This window comes from Coregonus clupeaformis, chromosome 25 (assembly GCF_020615455.1).
Source record: "Coregonus clupeaformis isolate EN_2021a chromosome 25, ASM2061545v1, whole genome shotgun sequence".
NCBI lineage: Eukaryota > Metazoa > Chordata > Actinopteri > Salmoniformes > Salmonidae > Coregonus > Coregonus clupeaformis.
The window spans coordinates 32,462,858-32,483,667 of record NC_059216.1 but is presented as its reverse complement, the minus strand read 5'-3'; the positions used below and the strand labels follow the sequence as shown (position 1 = coordinate 32,483,667).

The window sequence follows — 20,810 nt, the reverse complement described above, 5'->3', positions numbered from 1 at the left end:
TATTAAGCATTTTTTGTCTGCACTGATAAAATAATAATTGCCTAATGAATGTAAATATAGATTTAAAAAATAAAGTATGACCATTAATACTGTTTACAATAAAGAGAAGGCGTATTTTGAAACGGACTCTTTTTTTTGTTGTTGCATATTTGTCAAGAAGTTTGTGTCAAACGTTGAACACATTTCACCTGCGCAAACTTGGGCAAACGATACCCCTCGAACGCTTGTTGCTAAGTAACGGGAGAGACGCCCAGACAACATCTGAGCGCAGGATGGCTGAGGAAGGAGTTGAGAAGATTGTTCATCACACCAAGCGTGTTTTTATCAACAACTTTGACTCCTATGCCTCGAAATGTATCGCAAAGGTTGGGCTTTTTGAAACTGACATATTGTGTAAATAATAATTAAGCTACGCTTCCGAACTAAACCTTGTGTTTCATCCATTGCTAGCCAGCTAACGTTAGCCTAGCTGTGTGCTGACCCTTGCTATTCAAAGATTTCAAAACAACAAGTATGTGTCGATTGTATACGTAGCTATGTAAAAGAAAGTAGCTACAGCAATGGGTTAGACTGGGTTGACCAGAACCATACCTGCCTAAAATGTCTCTGTGCTGTGTGCAGTTCTTGTCTGCCTGTGTAGTGGGGGCGTCCCTGGTGGAGACTGACGAGCCAGAGGTGGAAGAAGAGGAGGAGAGGATATCCAAAGACGAGCATCCAAAAGTCAAAGAGGGAACCTTTCAAATTGTCGGAACTATTGCAAACAAAAACGAAAGAAGACCAAGTTATGTGTTGGATGAATATTTTGTGAGTTACATTAGCCTAATGTGTGTAGCAACATTTCCTTTCCAGGTGCTCTGCATCTTATCATCAAAGAAGAAAACGAAGTGTTACCTAAACAAGTGCTATGTGTTTGAATGATTTCAGCAACTGAAAAGGGAAGAACTCCTGGAGCGCCTGATGGAGTGTGATATCATAATTTACAACATCACTGACCATGCTGACCAGATAGATGAGGCCTCTTGGGCAATCTCAGGTAGGCTACTGTTTGTCTCTCATTGACTCTGATTATTAATACAAACACACACACACCACTACACTATCTCTCTGTGTTGGTCTGGGAATTATTACACATTGCATAGCACACCATTGATTACATTGAAATGGATGCATTGCATGACCCTAGAAATCAATGCCTACTTCACAGTTCACTGTTGTTTCGCCAGCCCTTCATGCTGAGATGGCCAGGTTCAGTCAGCCAAAGATGTTCATCCTCATATCAACTGTGATGACCTGGGCTCTCAGCAAGCCTGTTGATCCGGTGAGTGGGCCAGGATTCACTTCCGCATTATTGTATCGACCTTATGCCAACACCTAGCCTGAGTACCATTCTCTTTAGCTAACATTCCACTCCTTGCCACTACTTGTCATTGCCAAAGAGACTGGCCTTTCGGCAATCTTCAAATATGAACATTCTATCATTGTGGTCCTCTGTAGCTCAGCTGGTAGAGCACGGCGCTTGTAACGCCAAGGTAGTGGGTTCGATCCCCGGGACCACCCATACACAAAAAAGATGTATGCACGCATGACTGTAAGTCACTTTGGATAAAAGCGTCTGCTAAATGGCATATTATATTATTATTATTAATGAACTCGAGGAAATCAGAGGATTTGATCCTGATTCGATAACCCTCACAGCTATCATCCAATCACAATGTTAATGCAAATTAGACTAATAGGAAAACGTTCTAACTTAATTCATACATTTGATTGGAAACATTGGGCATTCTGATGTAATACATTTCATTGTAAACATAAACATTGGATGCGGGGAGAACAGAGGATTCCCCAGCAGTTCATTGTGAATGCTGTAGCCTATTTTATATCCAGCAAGCAAGAGCAAGGTGCTTCTTGCGTCTGGGACACGCATTTGGCTAGGCTACTGGTTCAAGAGCTATAAGAGGAATAAAGAGGATGGAAGAGCGAGAGGCCAGTGGAGATGCCAGCGGAGATGCATGAATTGTGCAAGAAAGGAACAGGCAAGACAGATGTGTAAATTAGAACTTAATTCATAGGCTGGGCTATTAATTCGACATTCGTATGCTAGCCTATATATTAGGCCTAGCCTAATCCTACTACAGCAAATTTAGGCTACCACCTCCTGTGCTATGCAAGCCCTGACATACGCTTTGTACCAATGAATTGAAGTTGGGCATCGCCAAATGCATCAGTTTAATTAAATGTGCAATAAAAAAGTATCGTGCCTAGGCCTATTTAATGAAACCCTGGCTGTTGACATAGGCAACAGATCGCAAAGCAGGGAATCCCCATTCCCCACTGAGCTGATTTTTGGAAATGGCAAGTTTACTTTCTCATCCATAAACACATAAAGTGCAAGTGCACTGTACATCAGCTCACATCAGCAGGACGGGGAGCCTTTTCATTAGGAGGGACATCTAACGTGGATCACTAAAATAATGATTACTATCACATTTCCTCAATTTAAATATTAGACCTATGGGGATACTTATACGTTTGGCAGCCAAGCACGAGTGATCATTGTAGCCTTTATCATCTAGACATGATGTTGAAATATCTTCACGCCTAGAATAAAAACCTCCAGGCTTCCATCATAGACTCAATTGATTGAAAAAAAATGAAGATTTACAGGAAATGAATCCTGTGGTAATCTTCCTCTGGAATAAGGCACATACGTGGATAATAAAATTAAAATAAAAATAATTATGTAACCAACGTCTCTAGTAATACTATAGCTGTCTCTCTCTCCCGCCTTCAAACTTTCCATGTCAATTCATTTGCTAGGCAATAATATTTTAGCATTATGTTATAATGTAGCCTAGGCCCACTTTCTGATGGACTACAGCCAATATTTGAAGGTGAGCCTAGGTTTTGAATGCGTTTTTAGGAAAGGACAAATGTGATTTGTGTGTGTCAGAGGTGCGCTGGTGGCTTTGATTGATGGGTCCTTTTAGGGTGTGTATGTGTGTGTGAGTTCGCTAATTCTCTCTATGTCTATTCAGAAAGTTTCCTAAAGTAGCCTGTCTGGACTCCGTCTCTTAATAAGACAGGAGGGACAAATAATATATATGAAATGAGCATAACAAATTGTAAAAATTTAAGCACGTTTTGCGTTTCTTTCCTCTCATTTATGGGATGCAACTGAAGAAAACGTAACTTGATTTAATCTTATAGGCTAATGTATTTTCTGTATCATTATTTCTCTCTCATTACGGAGTCCTCGCTAGCTACAGTGGGGAAAAAAAGTATTTAGTCAGCCACCAATTGTGCAAATTCTCCCACTTAAAAAGATGAGAGAGGCCTGTAATTTTCATCATATGTACACGTCAACTATGACAGACAAAATTAGAAAAAAATATCCAGAAAATCACATTGTAGGATTTGTAATGCATTTATTTGCAAATTATGGTGGAAAATAAGTATTTGGTCAATAACAAAAGTTTCTCAATACTTTGTTATATACCCTTTGTTGGCAATGACACAGGTCAAACGTTTTCTGTAAGTCTTCACAAGGTTTTCACACACTGTTGCTGGTATTTTGGCCCATTCCTCCATGCAGATCTCCTCTAGAGCAGTGATGTTTTGGGGGTGTCGCTGGGCAACACGGACTTTCAACTCCCTCCAAAGATTTTCTATGGGGTTGAGATCTGGAGACTGGCTAGGCCACTCCAGGACCTTGAAATGATCCTTACGAAGCCACTCCTTCGTTGCCCGGGCGGTGTGTTTGGGATCATTGTCATGCTGAAAGACCCAGCCACGTTTCATCTTCAATGCCCTTGCTGATGGAAGGAGGTTTTCACTCAAAATCTCACGATACATGGCCCCATTCATTATTTCCTTTACACGGATCAGTCGTCCTGGTCCCTTTGCAGAAAAACAGCCCCAAAGCATGATGTTTCCACCCCCATGCTTCACAGTAGGTATGGTGTTCTTTGGATGCAACTCAGCATTCTTTGTCCTCCAAACACGACGAGTTGAGTTTTTACCAAAAAGTTCTATTTTGGTTTCATCTGACCATATGACATTCTCCCAATCCTTTTCTGGATCATCCAAATGCACTCTAGCAAACTTCAGACGGGCCTGGACATGTACTGGCTTAAGCAGGGGGACACGTCTGGCACTGCAGGATTTGAGTCCCTGGCGGCGTAGTGTGTTACTGATGGTAGGCTTTGTTACTTTGGTCCCAGCTCTCTGCAGGTCATTCACTAGGTCCCCCCGTGTGGTTCTGGGATTTTTGCTCACCGTTCTTGTGATCATTTTGACCCCACGGGGTGAGATCTTGCGTGGAGCCCCAGATCGAGGGAGATTATCAGTGGTCTTGTATGTCTTCCATTTCCTAATAATTGCTCCCACAGTTGATTTCTTCAAACCAAGCTGCTTACCTATTGCAGATTCAGTCTTCCCAGCCTGGTGCAGGTCTACAATTTTGTTTCTGGTGTCCTTTGACAGCTCTTTGGTCTTGGCCATAGTGGAGTTTGGAGTGTGACTGTTTGAGGTTGTGGACAGGTGTCTTTTATCCTGATAACAAGTTCAAACAGGTGCCATTAATACAGGTAACGAGTGGAGGACAGAGGAGCCTCTTAAAGAAGAAGTTACAGGTCTGTGAGAGCCAGAAATCTTGCTTGTTTGTAGGTGACCAAATACTTATTTTCCACCATAATTTGCAAATAAATTAATAAAAAATCCTACAATGTGATTTTCCTGATTTTTTTCTTCTCAATTTGTCTGTCATAGTTGACGTGTACCTATGATGAAAATTACAGGCCTCTCTCATCTTTTTAAGTGGGAGAACTTGCACAATTGGTGGCTGACAATACTTTTTTTCCCCACTGTACTTTGAACAACATGATCTTGCGTTAGCACTGCCTTCTCACAAACTGAATTACCGCAGCAGGTCGTAACGGTATTGTTTGTTGTTTGTAAATATTGTAATTTTTATGTTGTGCCAAATTTGTGCGCACCCCATGTTCCAGAACATTGTCATGGAAAATATTAATGTTGTTTCCAGCTACCAATCAGCAACTGCGCCGTAAATCTGGCTGCATATTGAACGTTGAGATTGCTGAAAGGACAGTCTCTTTGGCAATGAGAAGGAGTGGCAAGGAGTTGAACGTTAGCTAAAGAGACTGGTACACCTAGCGACCTTGTCAAGAGGTTTCGGATCTCTTAGCGAAGCGGCTATGGTGTTGGGTTGACAGTCGCTGGACCTGGTTCATGTCCCGGTTAGAGCCACCCCTGAACTCGCTACAATATCTAAAATGATCCATGTGTGTTTACAAAGTATTGTATCATTGAGTAATCACTTGAACTGTTTCAACCAAGACTTGTTCACTGGAAGTTGTTTTGAATGTATGATGTTTGCTGTTACTTTTTCAGGATGACCCTGAGATTCCATTCACTGAGGAAGACTACAGGAGAAGAAGAGCCCATCCCAACTTCAAAGAGCATATCAACGTTGAGAAACTTGTGGTCAAAATGGGCAAAACGGTTAATCTGCATATTCTTTGTCAGTTTATTGTGTTATTAAAAGTGTGTACCAATGCATAACATTCTTTTCAGCCTGCTCATTCCAAGGTTTTTCTTTCGCTATAGAAAAGTTCATTGTTCTCCACATACGTAGTGGCCTCAGGAGTTCAGTATGGAATGGGAGAGCAAGTCTTCCACTTCTTCTTCAAGGTAGATCATAACATTGATTGATTATTGTTACCTACACTGAGTGTACAAAACATTAAGAACACCTGCTCTTTCCATGATATAGACTGACCAGGTGAATTCAGGTGAAAGCTATGATATGTTATTGATGTCACTTGTTAAATCCACCTCAATCAGTGTAGATGAAGGGGAGGATATATTCATATAGGGGATCATTGAATGTACTGTAAGTTGTCTTGTGTGGTTCCTTTTTCATTAGACATCTTGGTTGGGAGACTTGCCCAAAGTCCCTATCTTTGGAGAAGGCACCAATGTCATTCCTACTATTCACATCAATGACCTTGCAGGGTGAGTCCTATTCTTATTTTCCTTCTAAACATGAAATAGGCCTGTCTTTATGTACAGTCACTAGTGAAAGTCTACACACCCCTTGCACAGTCTTCACATTTTTGCTACTTTAATCAAATAAAATCTCAAAAGGGATTAAATTAGATGTTTTCCCCTATTGATTTATACAACCTACTCCCCAAGTGAAAGAAAATTACTAAGAAATACAGAAATTAGGATGTATTGATTGCGTATGTCTTTACATCCCAGAGTTAATACTTGGTGGAAGCACCTTTGGCAGTCATTACAGCTGTTAAATCATTTTTTATAAGATTCTACCAACCTTGCACAACTCTTAGGGCAAGATACTGTATATCCATTGTTTTTGTCAAAATTGCTCAAGCTCAGTAAATTTTGTTGGGAATCATTGATGGACAGCAATATTCAAACCTTGTCTCTGATTTTTAAAAGCAGATTTAAGTCAGGATGGAGACTGGATCATTCAAGAACGCTCAACACCTCTTGGAAAGCCATTCTGGTGTGTCTTTTGCATAAAAATGTGTGAAATTGTCTCAGGGGTTTCAGAAGACTGAGGCAGATTTTCTGCAAACTTTTTACTTGGGCTTCGCTCCTTTTATATGTATTTTGATCCTAACAAACTCCCCAGTCCCTGCCGGTGACAAGCATGATGCTGCCTAGGGCTGTTACGGTGACCGTATTACCACCACACCGGCGGTCACGAGTCATGACGGCAATCAAATTCCACATGACCATTTAGTCATGGTAATTAGGCTTCTCCAAGCTCTGATTCTGCTAATGGTCATTAGTAGTCTACCAAACTTGCTAACTGCCTGGTGCTCAGCACTCTATTGTCCCTCTAATCACTCTGACATCAATGCAAATGTATTGAAAATGTAATCAAACATTTCATGAGAGCCCATGACCTCATGTTGGGCAACATTTCTGTAGGCTATGCAGAGTTTTGATGGCCTCTATTAAAAAGAGGAGGATCCCATCAGCTTTCTATAAGCTAGGCCTACTGTATTTATTTCTCAACTTTCCTAATATGAAGCACATTGCTTCTCTTTACAACAGGAGTATAGCCTACCTGGCTGGCATAAAAATGAATCACAGGAAAAGCGTCCTCCATTCACTATTTAAGTGCATAGATGACATGTATTTTTCCCCTGCCTCTGTTTCGAGACAGGTGCATGATAATGGTCCACTAAATAAAAAGAATGTCACATGTATGAAGAAAAAAAATGTATGCACTCACTAACTGTAAGTCGCTCTGGATAAGAGCATCTGCTAAATGACTAGAATGTAAAATGTAAAAATGTTATTTAGTATTTGTAAAGACAAGATTAAATCGAGAATAGTCTGATGGGTGACAATATTAGCCTATCACTTGTGAATTATATATTATCACTTGTGAATGATGCCCAGCTTGTGAGGCAAGAAACAGCGAATGCCTTTTTTTAGCGACTTTTTTGAAATCATATTCGCACACCTCATGTAGCCTAGCCCATAGGCCTATATGTTTTGATAAGGTTTGTATCACAACTAAAGTGGCCAAATAACTTCTTAAAATTAAGCACATTAATGGGTGTAGAGCCTAACTGGCATACACACGCAGCGCGTGAGTTTCAAGTTTGGGGAAGATAATTTTCACCATAAAAATGCACATTTTTAATAAAAGCATTACATGCATAATCACATTTGTGGTCACTTTTGAGAATGGTGTAATTGAATGCATTTTAGAACATTTGCGCTTATAGTCTACTGCCGTGTCGCATTCCTATGCTTATAATGTGAAGAAATAGCGTAATAGTTTATCAACATTTTAAGCTAAACGTTCTGATCTGTTGCGTCAGCCTCATTGCTTTTAAAAGTTTTTTTGAAGCTAGTCGTTGTATTAATTTGGGATAGATCGCATCCCACAACTGGCCAGACTATGTTTAGAATATTTATTTCTCGCACAGAATAGAATATAGGTGAACTTTTGTACTATGGGGGATAGTAGATTGACATAGGCTAGTGCTTGTGCTGTTCGTTAGGCCTACTCATCTTGTTGGCTGACGAAAAGTAAATGTGGACAGTTCTTCCAATATCTTCAATATGCTAGTGCTTTTGCTGTTCATAAGGCCTACTCATCTTGTTGGCTGATGAAAAGTAAATGTGGACAGTTCTTCCAACATCTTCAATATACGCCTTGGAATTCAACGCACGCAATTCCGTCCCCGCTGTGTCTGTCTTCACTTGTAGCCTGTGAGAAGGACCCGATCACCTGACGGGCATTGGCTAATAAGAATTGAGATATCTGAGAGAGCCATGTGAGTGAGAGGTGCTTTGGAGGACGCAGCCGGGAGAAGGGAATTATAATTATTATATTCAGCCCAAGCGCACAACGGTCACTGGCCGCAAAAGGCATGGATTTTTATTTGGGGCATTAAGGTCACACAAAGGGGATGCTGCCGGGAAATTCAAGGTATTATCAAGTGCTTGTCAAATTGTGAATGAGAGACTGAGGAAGTGTGTGCAGCCTGCGCAAAAAACAAAGCAGAGCTCATGCCTTTCATGCTACTTTTTTCAAATGAAATGCAGCCTTAGAATGTATTAAAAACCAAAACATATAGCCCAACGTTTGTATCACAACTAAAGTTGCATAAATAACTAAATTAAGCATATAGGAGGACCTCTTTCTTTGTTAACAGCTCAACACAGAATAGTCGCATGTGCGCACTCCCTCAAATCGTTTGGAGAAAATATCCTTTCTATTTTATTCAGCTATGTTCGATTGTATTCTTCATACTATGAAATAATATAAAATAATGCCACGGAATTCTAAACAAATCTTGCCTGCTAAATGAACTAGTGTAGCCCACAGCCATATGGCATAGCCAGATCAGGGCCTAAAATGAGGACAACTCAGAGTATGCTATTCCGTTCTTCTGAAATAGACTACATTTTCTTCATATCATGTTTCTTTAGACCTGTCTAAAATAAATAATGGATTTATTGTGAAGGTGTAGGCTATATTACATGGATTTATTAGACTAAAATGTAGATGTTCCAAAGGTCTGCATCAGTGGCTTGTATGCTATGCGTGGAAGCCAAGAGATGCTAAATGTGTTTATGTTAATTAACGGTCAATTACTGTGAGACCGGCAGTTATTTGCATGACAATCACCAGCTGACAAAATTTCATGACCGCCACAGCCCTAATGCGGCCATGACAATACTTGAAAATACAAAGGGATCAACAACATTGCATTCACTCCACATTACTGAAAAAAAGGAAGCCTGTGTTCCAAAAAAATCCACTCCAAATCATCCATTCTGTTTGCAACAAGGCCTTTAAGTAATATTGCAAGACAACATGGCAAAGACATGAACTATATATATATATATACAGTGAGGGAAAAAAGTATTTGATCCCCTGCTGATTTTGTACGTTTGCCCACTGACAAAGAAATGATCAATCTATAATTTTAATGGTATATTTATTTGAACAGTGAGAGACAGAATAACAACAAAAAATCCAGAAAAACGCATGTCAAAAATGTTATAAATTGATTTGCATTTTAATGAGGGAAATAAGTATTTGACCCCCTCTCAATCAGAAAGATTTCTGGCTCCCAGGTGTCTTTTATACAGGTAACGAGCTGAGATTAGGAGCACACTCTTAAAGGGAGTGCTCCTAATCTCAGCTTGTTACCTGTATAAAAGACACCTGTCCACAGAAGCAATCAATCAATCAGATTCCAAACTCTCCACCATGGCCAAGACCAAAGAGCTCTCCAAGGATGTCAGGGACAAGATTGTAGACCTACACAAGGCTGGAATGGGCTACAAGACCATCGCCAAGCAGCTTGGTGAGAAGGTGACAACAGTTGGTGTGATTATTCGCAAATGGAAGAAACACAAAATAACTGTCAATCTCCCTCGGCCTGGGGCTCCATGCAAGATCTCACCTCGTGGAGTTGCAATGATCATGAGAATGGTGAGGAATCAGCCCAGAACTACACAGGAGGATCTTGTCAATGATCTCAAGGCAGCTGGGACCATAGTCACCAGGAAAACAATTGGTAACACACTACGCCGTGAAGGACTGAAATCCTGCAGTGCCCGCAAGGTCCCCCTGCTCAAGAAAGCACATATACAGGCCCATCTGATGTTTGCCAATGAACATCTGAATGATTCAGAGGAGAACTGGGTGAAAGTGTTCAGATGAGACCAAAATCGAGCTCTTTGGCATCAACTCAACTCGCCGTGTTTGGAGGAGGAGGAATGCTGCCTATGACCCCAATAACACCATCCCCATCGTCAAGCATGGAGGTGGAAACATTATGCTTTGAGGGGGGTTTTCTGCTAAGGGGACAGGACAACTTCACTGCATCAAAGGGACGATGGACGGGGCCATGTACCGTCAAATCTTGGGTGAGAACCTCCTTCCCTCAGCCAGGGCATTGAAAATGGGTCGTGGATGGGTATTCCAGCATGACGATGACCCAAAACACACGGCCAAGGCAACAAAGGAGTGGCTCAAGAAGAAGCACATTAAGGTCCTGGAGTGGCCTAGCCACTCTCCAGACCTTAATCCCATAGAAATTCTGTGGATGGAGCTGAAGGTTCGAGTTGCCAAATGTCAGCCTCGAAATCTTAATGACTTGGAGAAGATCTGCAAAGAGGAGTGGGACAAAATCCCTCCTGAGATGTGTGCAAACCTGGTGGCCAACTACAAGAAACGTCTGAAGTACTAAGTCATGTTTTGCAGAGGGGTCAAATACTTATTTCCCTCATTAAAATGCAAATCAATTTATAACATTTTTGACATGTGTTTTTCTGGATTTTTTTGTTGTTATTCTGTCTCTCACTATTCAAATAAACCTACCATTAAAATTATAGACTGATCATGTCTTTGTCAGTGGGAAAACATACAAAATCAGCAAGGGATCAAATACTTTTTTTCCCTCACTGTATATACACTGCTCAAAAAAATAAAGGGAACACTTAAACAACACAATGTAACTCCAAGTCAATCACATTTCTGTGAAATCAAACTGTCCACTTAGGAAGCAACACTGATTGACAATACATTTCACATGCTGTTGTGCAAATGGAATAGACAACAGGTGGAAATTATAGGCAATTAGCAAGACACCCCCAATAAAGGACTGGTTTGCAGGTGGTGACCACAGACCACTTCTCAGTTCCTATGCTTCCTGGCTGATGTTTTGGTCACTTTTGAATGCTGGCGGTGCTTTCACTCTAGTGGTAGCATGAGACGGAGTCTACAACCCACACAAGTGGCTCAGGTAGTGCAGCTCATCCAGGATGGCACATCAATGCGAGCTGTGGCAAGAAGGTTTGCTGTGTCTGTCAGCATAGTGTCCAGAGTATGGAGGCGCTACCAGGAGACAGGCCGGTACATCAGGAGACGTGGAGGAGGCCGTAGGAGGGGAACAACCCAGCAGCAGGACTGCTACCTCCGCCTTTGTGCAAGGAGGAGCAGGAAGAGCACTGCCAGAGCCCTGCAAAATGACCTCCAGCAGGCCACAAATGTGCATGTGTCTGCTCAAACGGTCAGAAACAGACTCCATGAGGGTGGTATGAGGGCCCGACATCCACAGGTGGGGGTTGTGCTTACAGCCCAACACCGTGCAGGACGTTTGGCATTTGCCAGAGAACACCAAGATTGGCAAATTCGCCACTGGCGCCCTGTGCTCTTCACAGATGAAAGCAGGTTCACACTGAGCACATGTAACAGACGTGACAGAGTCTGGAGACGCCATGTGCTCGCCAGAGGTAGCCTGACTGCCATTAGGTACCGAGATGAGATCCTCAGACCCCTTGTGAGACCATATGCTGGTGCGGTTGGCCCTGGGTTCCTCCTAATGCAAGACAATGCTAGACCTCATGTGGCTGGAGTGTGTCAGCAGTTCCTGCAAGAGGAAGGCATTGATGCTATGGACTGGCCCGCCCGTTCCCCAGACCTGAATCCAATTGAGCACATCTGGGACATCATGTCTCGCTCCATCCACCAACGCCACGTTGCACCACAGACTGTCCAGGAGTTGGCGGATGCTTTAGTCCAGGTCTGGGAGGAGATCCCTCAGGAGACCATCCGCCACCTCATCAGGAGCATGCCCAGGCGTTGTAGGGAGGTCATACAGGCACGTGGAGGCCACACACACTACCTAGCCTCATTTTGACTTGTTTTAAGGACATTACATCAAAGTTGGATCAGCCTGTAGTGTGGTTTTCCACTTTAATTTTGAGGGTGACTCCAAATCCAGACCTCCATGGGTTGATACATTTGATTTCCATTGATAATTTGTGTGTGATTTTGTTGTCAGCACATTCAACTATGTAAAGAAAAAAGTATTTAATAAGATTATTTCATTCATTCAGATCTAGGATGTGTTATTTTAGTGTTCCCTTTATTTTTTTGAGCAGTGTATATATATACAGTGGGGAAAAAAAGTATTTAGTCAGCCACCAATTGTGCATGTTCTCCCACTTAAAAAGATGAGAGAGGCCTGTCATTTTCATCATAGGTACACGTCAACTATGACAGACAAATTGTGGAAAAAAATCCAGAAAATCACATTGTAGGATTTTTAATGAATTTATTTGCAAATTAGGGTGGAAAATAAGTATTTGGTCACCTACAAACAAGCAAGATTTCTGGCTCTCACAGACCTGTAACTTCTTCTTTAAGAGGCTCCTCTGTCCTCCACTCGTTACCTGTATTAATGGCACCTGTTTGAACTTGTTATCAGTATAAAAGACACCTGTCCACAACCTCAAACAGTCACACTCCAAACTCCACTATGGCCAAGACCAAAGAGCTGTCAAAGGACACCAGAAACAACATTGTAGACCTGCACCAGGCTGGGGAAGACTGAATCTGAATCGATGGTAAGCAGCTTGGTTTGAAGAAATCAACTGTGGGAGCAATTATTAGGAAATGGAAGACATACAAGACCACTGATAATCTCCCTCGATCTGGGGCTCCACGCAAGATCTCACCCCGTGGGGTCAAAATGATCACAAGAACGGTGAGCAAAAATCCCAGAACCACACGGGGGGGACCTAGTGAATGACCTGCAGAGAGCTGGGACCAAAGTAACAAAGCCTACCATCAGTAACACACTACGCCGCCAGGGACTCAAATCCTGCAGTGCAAGACATGTCCCCCTGCTTAAGCCAGTATATGTCCAGGCCCGTCTGAAGTTTGCTAGAGTGCATTTGGATGATCCAGAAGAGGATTGGGAGAATGTCATATGGTCAGATGAAACCAAAATATAACTTTTTGGTAAAAACTCAACTCGTCGTGTTTGGAGGACAAAGAATGCTGAGTTGCATCCAAAGAACACCATACTTACTGTGAAGCATGGGGGTGGAAACATCATGCTTTGGGGCTGGGGCTTTTTCTGCAAAGGGACCAGGGCGACTGATCCGTGTAAAGGAAAGAATGAATGGGGCCATGTATCGTGAGATTTTGAGTGAAAACCTCCTTCCATCAGCAAGGGCATTGAAGATGAAACGTGGTTGGGTCTTTCAGCATGACAATGATCCCAAACACACCACCCGGGCAACGAAGGAGTGGCTTCGTAATAAGCATTTCAAGGTCCTGGAGTGGCCTGAGCCAGTCTCCAGATCTCAACCCCATAGAAAATCTTTGGAGGGAGTTGAAAGTCTGTGTTGCCCAGCGACAGCCCCAAAACATCACTGCTCTAAATGAGATCTGCATGGAGGAATGGGCCAAAATACCAGCAACAGTGTGTGAAAACCCTGGTGAAGACTTACAGAAAACGTTTGACCTGTGTCATTGCCAACAAAGGGTATATAACAAAGTATTGAGAAACTTTTGTTATTGACCAAATACTTATTTTCCACCGTAATTTGCAAATAAATTCATTAAAAATCCTACAATATGATTTTCTGGGTTTTTTTTCTCATTTTGTCTGTCATAGTTGACGGTGTACCTATGATGAAAATTACAGGCCTCTCTCATCTTTTTAAGTGGGAGAACTTGCACAATTGGTGGCTGACTAAATACATTTTTTCCCCACTGTATATATATATATATATATATATATATATATACATATATATACAGTAGCAGTTTGGACACACCTACTCATTCAAGGGTTTTTCTTTATTTTTACTATTTTCTATATTGTACAATAATAGTGAAGACATCACAACTATGAAATAACACATATTGAATCATGTAGTAACCAAAAAATTGTTAAACAAATAGTAGCCACCCTTTGCCTTGATGACAGCTTTGCACACGCTTGGCATTCTCTCAACCAGCTTCACCTGGAATGCTTTTCCAACAGTCTTGAAGGAGTTCCCACATATGCTGAGTTCCCACATATGCTGAGCACTTGTTGGCTACTTTTCCTTCACTCTGCGGTCCAACTCATCCCAAACCATCTCAATTGGGTTGAGGTCGGGTGATTGTGGAGGCCAGGTCTTCTGATGCAGCACTCCATCACTCTCCTTCTTGGTCAAATAGCCCTTACACAGCCTGGAGGTGTGTTTTGGGTCATTGTCCTGTTCCTCTGTGGAGATGGGAGAACCTTCCAGAAGGACAACCATCTCTGCAGCACTCCATGAATCAGGCCTTTATGGTAGAGTGGCCATACGGAAGCCACTCCTCAGTAAAAGGCACATGACAGCTCGCTTGGAGTTTGCCAAAAGGTACCTAAAGACTCTCAGAGAAACAATATTCTCTGGTCTGATGAAACCAAGATTGAACTCTTTGGCCTAAATTCCAAGCGTCACATCTGGAGGAAACCTGGCACCATTCCTACGGTGAAGCATGGTGGTGGCAGCATCATGCTGTGGGTGATGTTTTTCAGCGGCAGGGACTGGGAGACTAGTCAGGATCGAGGCAAAGATGAACGGAGCAAAGTACAGAGAGATCCTTGATGAAAACCTGTTCCAGAGCGCGCAAGACCTCAGACTGGAGCGAATGTTCACCTTCCAACAGGACAACGACCCTAAGCACACAGCCAAGACAATGCATGAGTGGCTTCGGGACAAGTCCCTGAATGTCCTTGAGTGGCCCAGCCAGAGCCAGGACTTGAACACGATCAAACATCTCTGGAGAGACCTGAAAATAGCTGTGCAGAAATGCTCCCCATCCAACCTGACAGAACTTGAGAGGATCTGCAGAGAAGAATGGGAGAAACACCTCAAATACAGGTGTGCCAAGCTTGTAGCGTCATACCCAAGAAGACTCGAGGCTGTAATCACAATTTTAGAATAAGGCTGTAACCTGAAAAAGTCAAGGGGTCTGAAAACTCTCAGAAGGCACTGTATGTTGCCCTAACTTTCTTCTGTTCTTTAACTCTCTTTCACTTGGAAAATATGGAGTAGGTTGTGTAGATCTGTAGGAAAATAAATCCTATCTAATCCCTTTTTAGATGTAATTTTAAGGCAGCAATGTGAAGACTGTGCAAGGGGTGTGTAGGCTTTCACTAGGCACTGTATCTATTGACCAGACAATTTTTTTCTCTCCTGAAGTGTGATCCAGAATGTAATTGACCACAAGCCAAAACCACACTACTTAGTCGCTGTGGATGATTCCAAGACCACTATCGATGACATTGTAAAGGTATGTAAAGCAACTATGTTTGATCATTGGAAATTCAACTCTATACGTTCAGTCATCCAAAATAGTGCGTTAAGGATTATTTTAGTTATTATTTTTTCATCACCAGACAATAGCCTATGTGGTGGGGCCAGGAAAGACCAAGAGAGTGCCAAAAGAGGACGCTTTTCTCACTCGGGACTTGAGAGTACGTATATGAAGATCAAATCAAACTTTATTCATAATACATTTGATTCAGACGTTACAATATGCTTCACATAGAGTAGAAGGTGAGTACAAGGTTTAGATGGCAGTTTTATTACCATGGTCTACTGTTCATCACTAAATTTATTCAAGAAGCAAATAATTACATCTGGTCATTTATTTTTATTTTTCCTCAGCAAATGGACATCGATGCTCTGTTTGTCAACCTTCGGGTTGAGGCTGTCTACCTGAAAGAGAACTTCAACATCCACTGGGTGTGTGAGTCTGGTCTCATAGACAACATCGACCGTGTTGTTGAGGAATACAAGAAAACCAGGGGCCTGCTGGTAAGTTAGTCAGCAGCTGTAGCAGGCTAGCAGCCCACTCTATCGTTTAAGAGTGAACAAAGACAATCTTGTATTGAACGAGTGCATATTGTTGCATGACAGTGTGTATGTTTCAACTAGATCAGACTAAATTCTGTGTGTGGGTTGCTGAAATGATTTCATGTGAAAACACATTGCATTTGACTGAAGAAGTTATGTGGTATGTACTGTAAGTTACTTTATGTGTATAGTAAATGTGGTCTTTTCCCTAGCCCATCCGAGTGTGTATCCTGGGCCCTCCAGCAGTGGGAAAGAGCACAGTAGCAGAGAGGATCTGTAAACACTACAAACTGCACCACATCAGACTCAAGGAAACCATCACTGAGACCCTCGCAGACCTTGTCAGTTTCCATCCAACAAACAAAGACTAACAAACCAGGGCTATGTCCCAAATGGCCCTCTGTTCCCTATGGTGTGCACTACTTTTGACCAGAGCCCATAGGCCTCATAGGCCTCTGGTCAAAAGTAGTGCACTATAAAGGGAATACAATGCCATTTGGGAGGCAGCCTAACGATCCAGGTGCTCCATACCAATGTGTGCCTTTTAAATGAGATCCAAGCTGCAGAGACTAACTCTCCTTCATTCCAGGAGTCTATCATTAGGATGGAGGATGGAGAGACTGAGGCCGAGGATTCTGCCACCTCATCAGAACTCCTGGAGACTCTGAAGGAGAACATGGATCAGAATGGAGGTACAGAATGACGTAATTTGTTGTTTTGGCCATCAAGATGATATAGTCAGTGCAAGACATGTTTTCTCTGTCTATTCTATCCTGTTCTATTCTCCAAGGTCGACTGGATGACCAGTATGTGATCAGGATCATGAGAGACAAGCTGAAGTCAAAGCTGTGCAGGAACCAGGGTTTTGTCCTGGACAGCTTTCCCAAGACATATGAACAGGCCAAGGATCTGTTCTATGGTGAGACAGAAATGTATCCTGACTACTGGAAGTATGTTACAATGGCTGCGTCCCAAATAGTACATTTACATGTACATTTAAGTCATTTAGCAGACGCTCTTATCCAGAGCAACTTACAGGAGCAATTAGGGTTAAGTGCCTTGCTCAAGGGCACATTTACGTCATTTAGCAGACGCTCTAGTCCAGAGCGACTCACAAATTGATGTAATTCACCCTATAGCCAGTGGGATAACCACTTTACAATTTTTTTGGGGGGGGGGGTAGAAGGATTACTTTATCCTATCCCAGGTATTCCTTAAAGAGGTGGGGTTTCAAATGTCTCCGGAAGGTGGTGAGTGACTCCGCTGTGGGGGGGGGGGTCCTAGTCAAAAGTAGTGCACTATATAGGGAATAGGGAGACATACAATTTATAGTTTCAGCTCAGTAACCAAAATCTGTCTTATTTGTTGTTTAGCTGATGATGATGAGCCAGAGGATATGAGGTCAAAGATCCCTCCATTCAACAAGAAGATCATTCCAGGTCTGTCCAAGATGGAAAACACAAATACGTTTGCCTTTTTGTTCATTACACGATGATCGTGAATACCAAGCCAAGTAGTCACAGACACAGTGGTCACCATTATTTCATAGTAGCTGACCCTGTCTTTTGAGATCTTTCAGAACAGTATATCTTCAGTGCTTTTCTAATCTAGGAAACCCAGACCAAAATATTGCGTAAGAGATTGCGTTTCTCCATTGGAGATTAGTGCTTTTCTTAAGTTGTGTTCTCTCTTGGTTCTAGAGTTTGTGTTCTCCCTGGACACCTCCGATGCGTTCCTGAAGAACCGTGTCCTGAACCTCCCGGAGAGCCTGGTGGAGGGAACGTCCTATTCTCAGGAGCAGTTCGTGCGTCGCCTTGCCAGGTTCCGGGAGAGCAGCGTGGAGGACGAGACCGTCCTCAACTACTTTGACGAGCTGGATATTCACCCGGAGCACATTGGTAAATACTGAGGGAACTAACTTATCAAATAGTTTAGCGTTGTACCCATAGAAATGTACCACTTGGCATACCACTACGTCATAAGTAGATCTCCATATTGTCCATCTCTGTGTTGGCTATAAAGTACTTTTCTATTTAATTATATTCTATTCTACTATTAATCTATTAATTCAGGTACAATACAGCGTGATTTTACTGACTACTACCTACTCAGTGTATCTAAAGTAGTAATTTGTGTTATTTTGGGATCATTGTCAGAGATCACCAGCAGTGATGACCAGGAGTACCTGGTGGTGACGGAGAGGATCATCAAGTCAGTGGGGAAGCCTAAGAACTACGGCCCCACCAGCCAGGAGCTGGAGGAGGAGGAGAGGAGGAGCGCAGACCGCCGGCTGAGAAAGGAGGCCCAGAAGAGGGCTGACACAGAGAGGAGGGAGACACAGGAGGCCCAGCAGAGAGCAGCCCGCTGGGAGGAGTGGGTGAGTACAAGAGGCGGGGTATAAGAGAGGTTAGAACTTACCCTCTCTTCCTCTTACCTGTAGCTTTCTTGAAGGAAGTGATTGAGGGGTAGGTACTAAAAAATTTAAACACACACATCTCTCATAATTGTCATATTTTGTTTATTCAATACAGCCCTGTGATGGTGTTTTTAGTAGCAGTCCTCTTACTGTATGTTAAAGGACAATTCTGCCACTTTTCCACCTCATATTCATCATCTCCAGCACCAAACCAGTGTCTACATTTGTAAAAACAGCGTGTTTCTATGATCTGAGGCTAAAAAGATAAGAAGCAAGGTCTTAAAAAAAAAAGCTTCTCTGTGACATCACAGGGTAGGATTAAAAGTAAAAAACTATGATTTTCAAAACCTGCAGCACATTTCTATCCAAGGGAGGTTATTTTCTTGCTCCCCACATCACCATGAATCTCATAGTGTTTGAAAATCACTGTTTTTTTAAATGTTGTAACTTTTGATGATGTCATCGGGTAGAACTTTTTAACATTATATATTTTTCTACAAAACCTACCAGTTTTCACATATGTTGACACTGGTATTGTGTTGGCGATAAAAACAATTTGGTTGAAAAGTGGTGGAGTTGCCCTTTAATGTTTCTGTCTGTGTTTCAGAGTAAGTGTCTGGAGGAGGTGAAGAAACAGGAGCATGATCTCCTGGAGGCCCAGTCTGTTCCCTTGAGAAATTATCTGATGAAGAACGTCATGCCCACTCTCACCCAGGGCCTCATCGAGTGCTGCAAGACCAGGCCTCAGGACCCTGTTGATTTCCTGGTAAGACCACATTATAGATACAAAATATATATTTCAGTCATTTAGCAGACAGTCTTATCCAGAGTGAATTACAGTCAGTGCATTAAACTATGTAGTGCATTAAACTATGTTTAGTAGTGAAAAACAACCGCATACTAAAGCATTATTTGTTGAACAAATCCTCATACAAAATATTTCCAAAGTTACCAATACATCCTCAAATCAAAGTGATGTTCATAGCATAGCTTGATATGGAAGAAATGGCCATATTTCAATGCATGTTTAGGAAAAAAGACAATTGGCAAAAATAGTTACGAGGTTTTCAAAAATAATTACGAGGTTTTCATCCGACAGCGACTAAATATATTTATTATGGAATGGGACTTTGTAAAATATATTTAAATGTTGCATTCTGTGTTTTGTATTTCAGGCAGAATACCTCTTCAAGAGCAACCCCCAAGTGGAGTGAAACGTGACTTGTCTTCAAGACTTATAACCTCATATCAGTACCATCTACAATTCAGAATATTTAAAAGTGATTTAGTAAAAGCCTTTTCTCACAAGAACAGTTTCTATTTAGATTATTATACATTTACATTGTCGCTTTTTTATATTATTTAGCCAATAATGTGATTACAACACAATTGTAACAGTTGATGCAATTAAGCCATGATGTTCAACTCATAACATTTAAACTTAGAGTGAGTTTACATCAAAAGTCATATTTTGTTAACTGAACTGGGAGGGCTCTCTTGAGTTTGGGTGCAGACAGTATTTCAGCCATAACATTTTAAGTGGCCCCCCATTTCATGCTGTGACTTTGATAAGCTTGATTAGTAAATTGTGTCATTCCCTGCCCTGTTTTATTAACACACAGCTTTGTGTTGTTTTCTGCAGACCATTACTTAAAAGCCCTGAGAACATGATGAAAGCCTGACTGAAGCCAACAGCTAATTAACATGTTAATTTGCGTAATGAACTTGGGTGTGCTTGATAACTAGAAAGTAGATCCAGTCGGGTCATAATGACTTTGATTTGGCTTGTGATTTCAAAGGATAAATGTTAAAAATGGCAGCTAATTGCGTCACTCTCGTGTTTCCACTCGCAGCTCTAAGTGTACATAATTAGTTGGACTGAAACACCAAATTATTTCATTGTACATGCTTAATCACCACACTGGGAAATCACTTTGTTTGAGAACATTGTAGCGCGAGCCACAGCAACACAATTTCAAGCTGTGTTTCTATATTTTCCTTTCTGATATGTAGGCATAAATCAAACTATAGATCTGAGGTAACAACATGCATTTTACTTGGACTTTTACTTAATTTTTCCCTCAAACTAATTAAGATGTACTTAATTTATTCGGGGGAAAAGTAATACAGATTCTTGACAGTTAGGCTACATTTCCCTCTTCTAGTCTCCCTTTGG

At 41.8% G+C, this 20,810-nt stretch overlaps 1 protein-coding gene across 1 annotated transcript; it reads left to right on the top strand.

Annotated features, from left to right (window-relative positions):
- Positions 1 to 254: 254 nt before the first annotated feature.
- Positions 255 to 20,453, top strand: ak7b (adenylate kinase 7b). Its single transcript, XM_041847046.1, has 18 exons — positions 255 to 365; positions 622 to 804; positions 925 to 1,033; positions 1,224 to 1,318; positions 5,413 to 5,523; positions 5,629 to 5,712; positions 5,948 to 6,036; positions 15,562 to 15,652; positions 15,759 to 15,836; positions 16,030 to 16,179; positions 16,431 to 16,559; positions 16,808 to 16,910; positions 17,009 to 17,137; positions 17,592 to 17,657; positions 17,919 to 18,116; positions 18,375 to 18,595; positions 19,242 to 19,400; positions 19,810 to 20,453. The coding sequence occupies exons 1-18, from the start codon at positions 273 to 275 to the stop codon at positions 19,846 to 19,848; spliced, it is 2,127 nt and encodes a 708-aa protein (XP_041702980.1). The 5' UTR covers positions 255 to 272; the 3' UTR covers positions 19,849 to 20,453.
- The last annotated feature ends 357 nt before the right edge of the window (positions 20,454 to 20,810 follow it).

Coding starts and splice junctions, on each gene's coding strand:
- ak7b (XM_041847046.1), top strand. CDS start 273: ATGGCTGAGGAAGGAGTTGAGAAGATTGTTCATCACACCAAGCGTGTT. Junction 16,180..16,430: donor AGAAAACCAGGGGCCTGCTG/GTAAGTTAGTCA, acceptor TCTTTTCCCTAG/CCCATCCGAGTGTGTATCCT. Junction 16,560..16,807: donor CTGAGACCCTCGCAGACCTT/GTCAGTTTCCAT, acceptor CCTTCATTCCAG/GAGTCTATCATTAGGATGGA.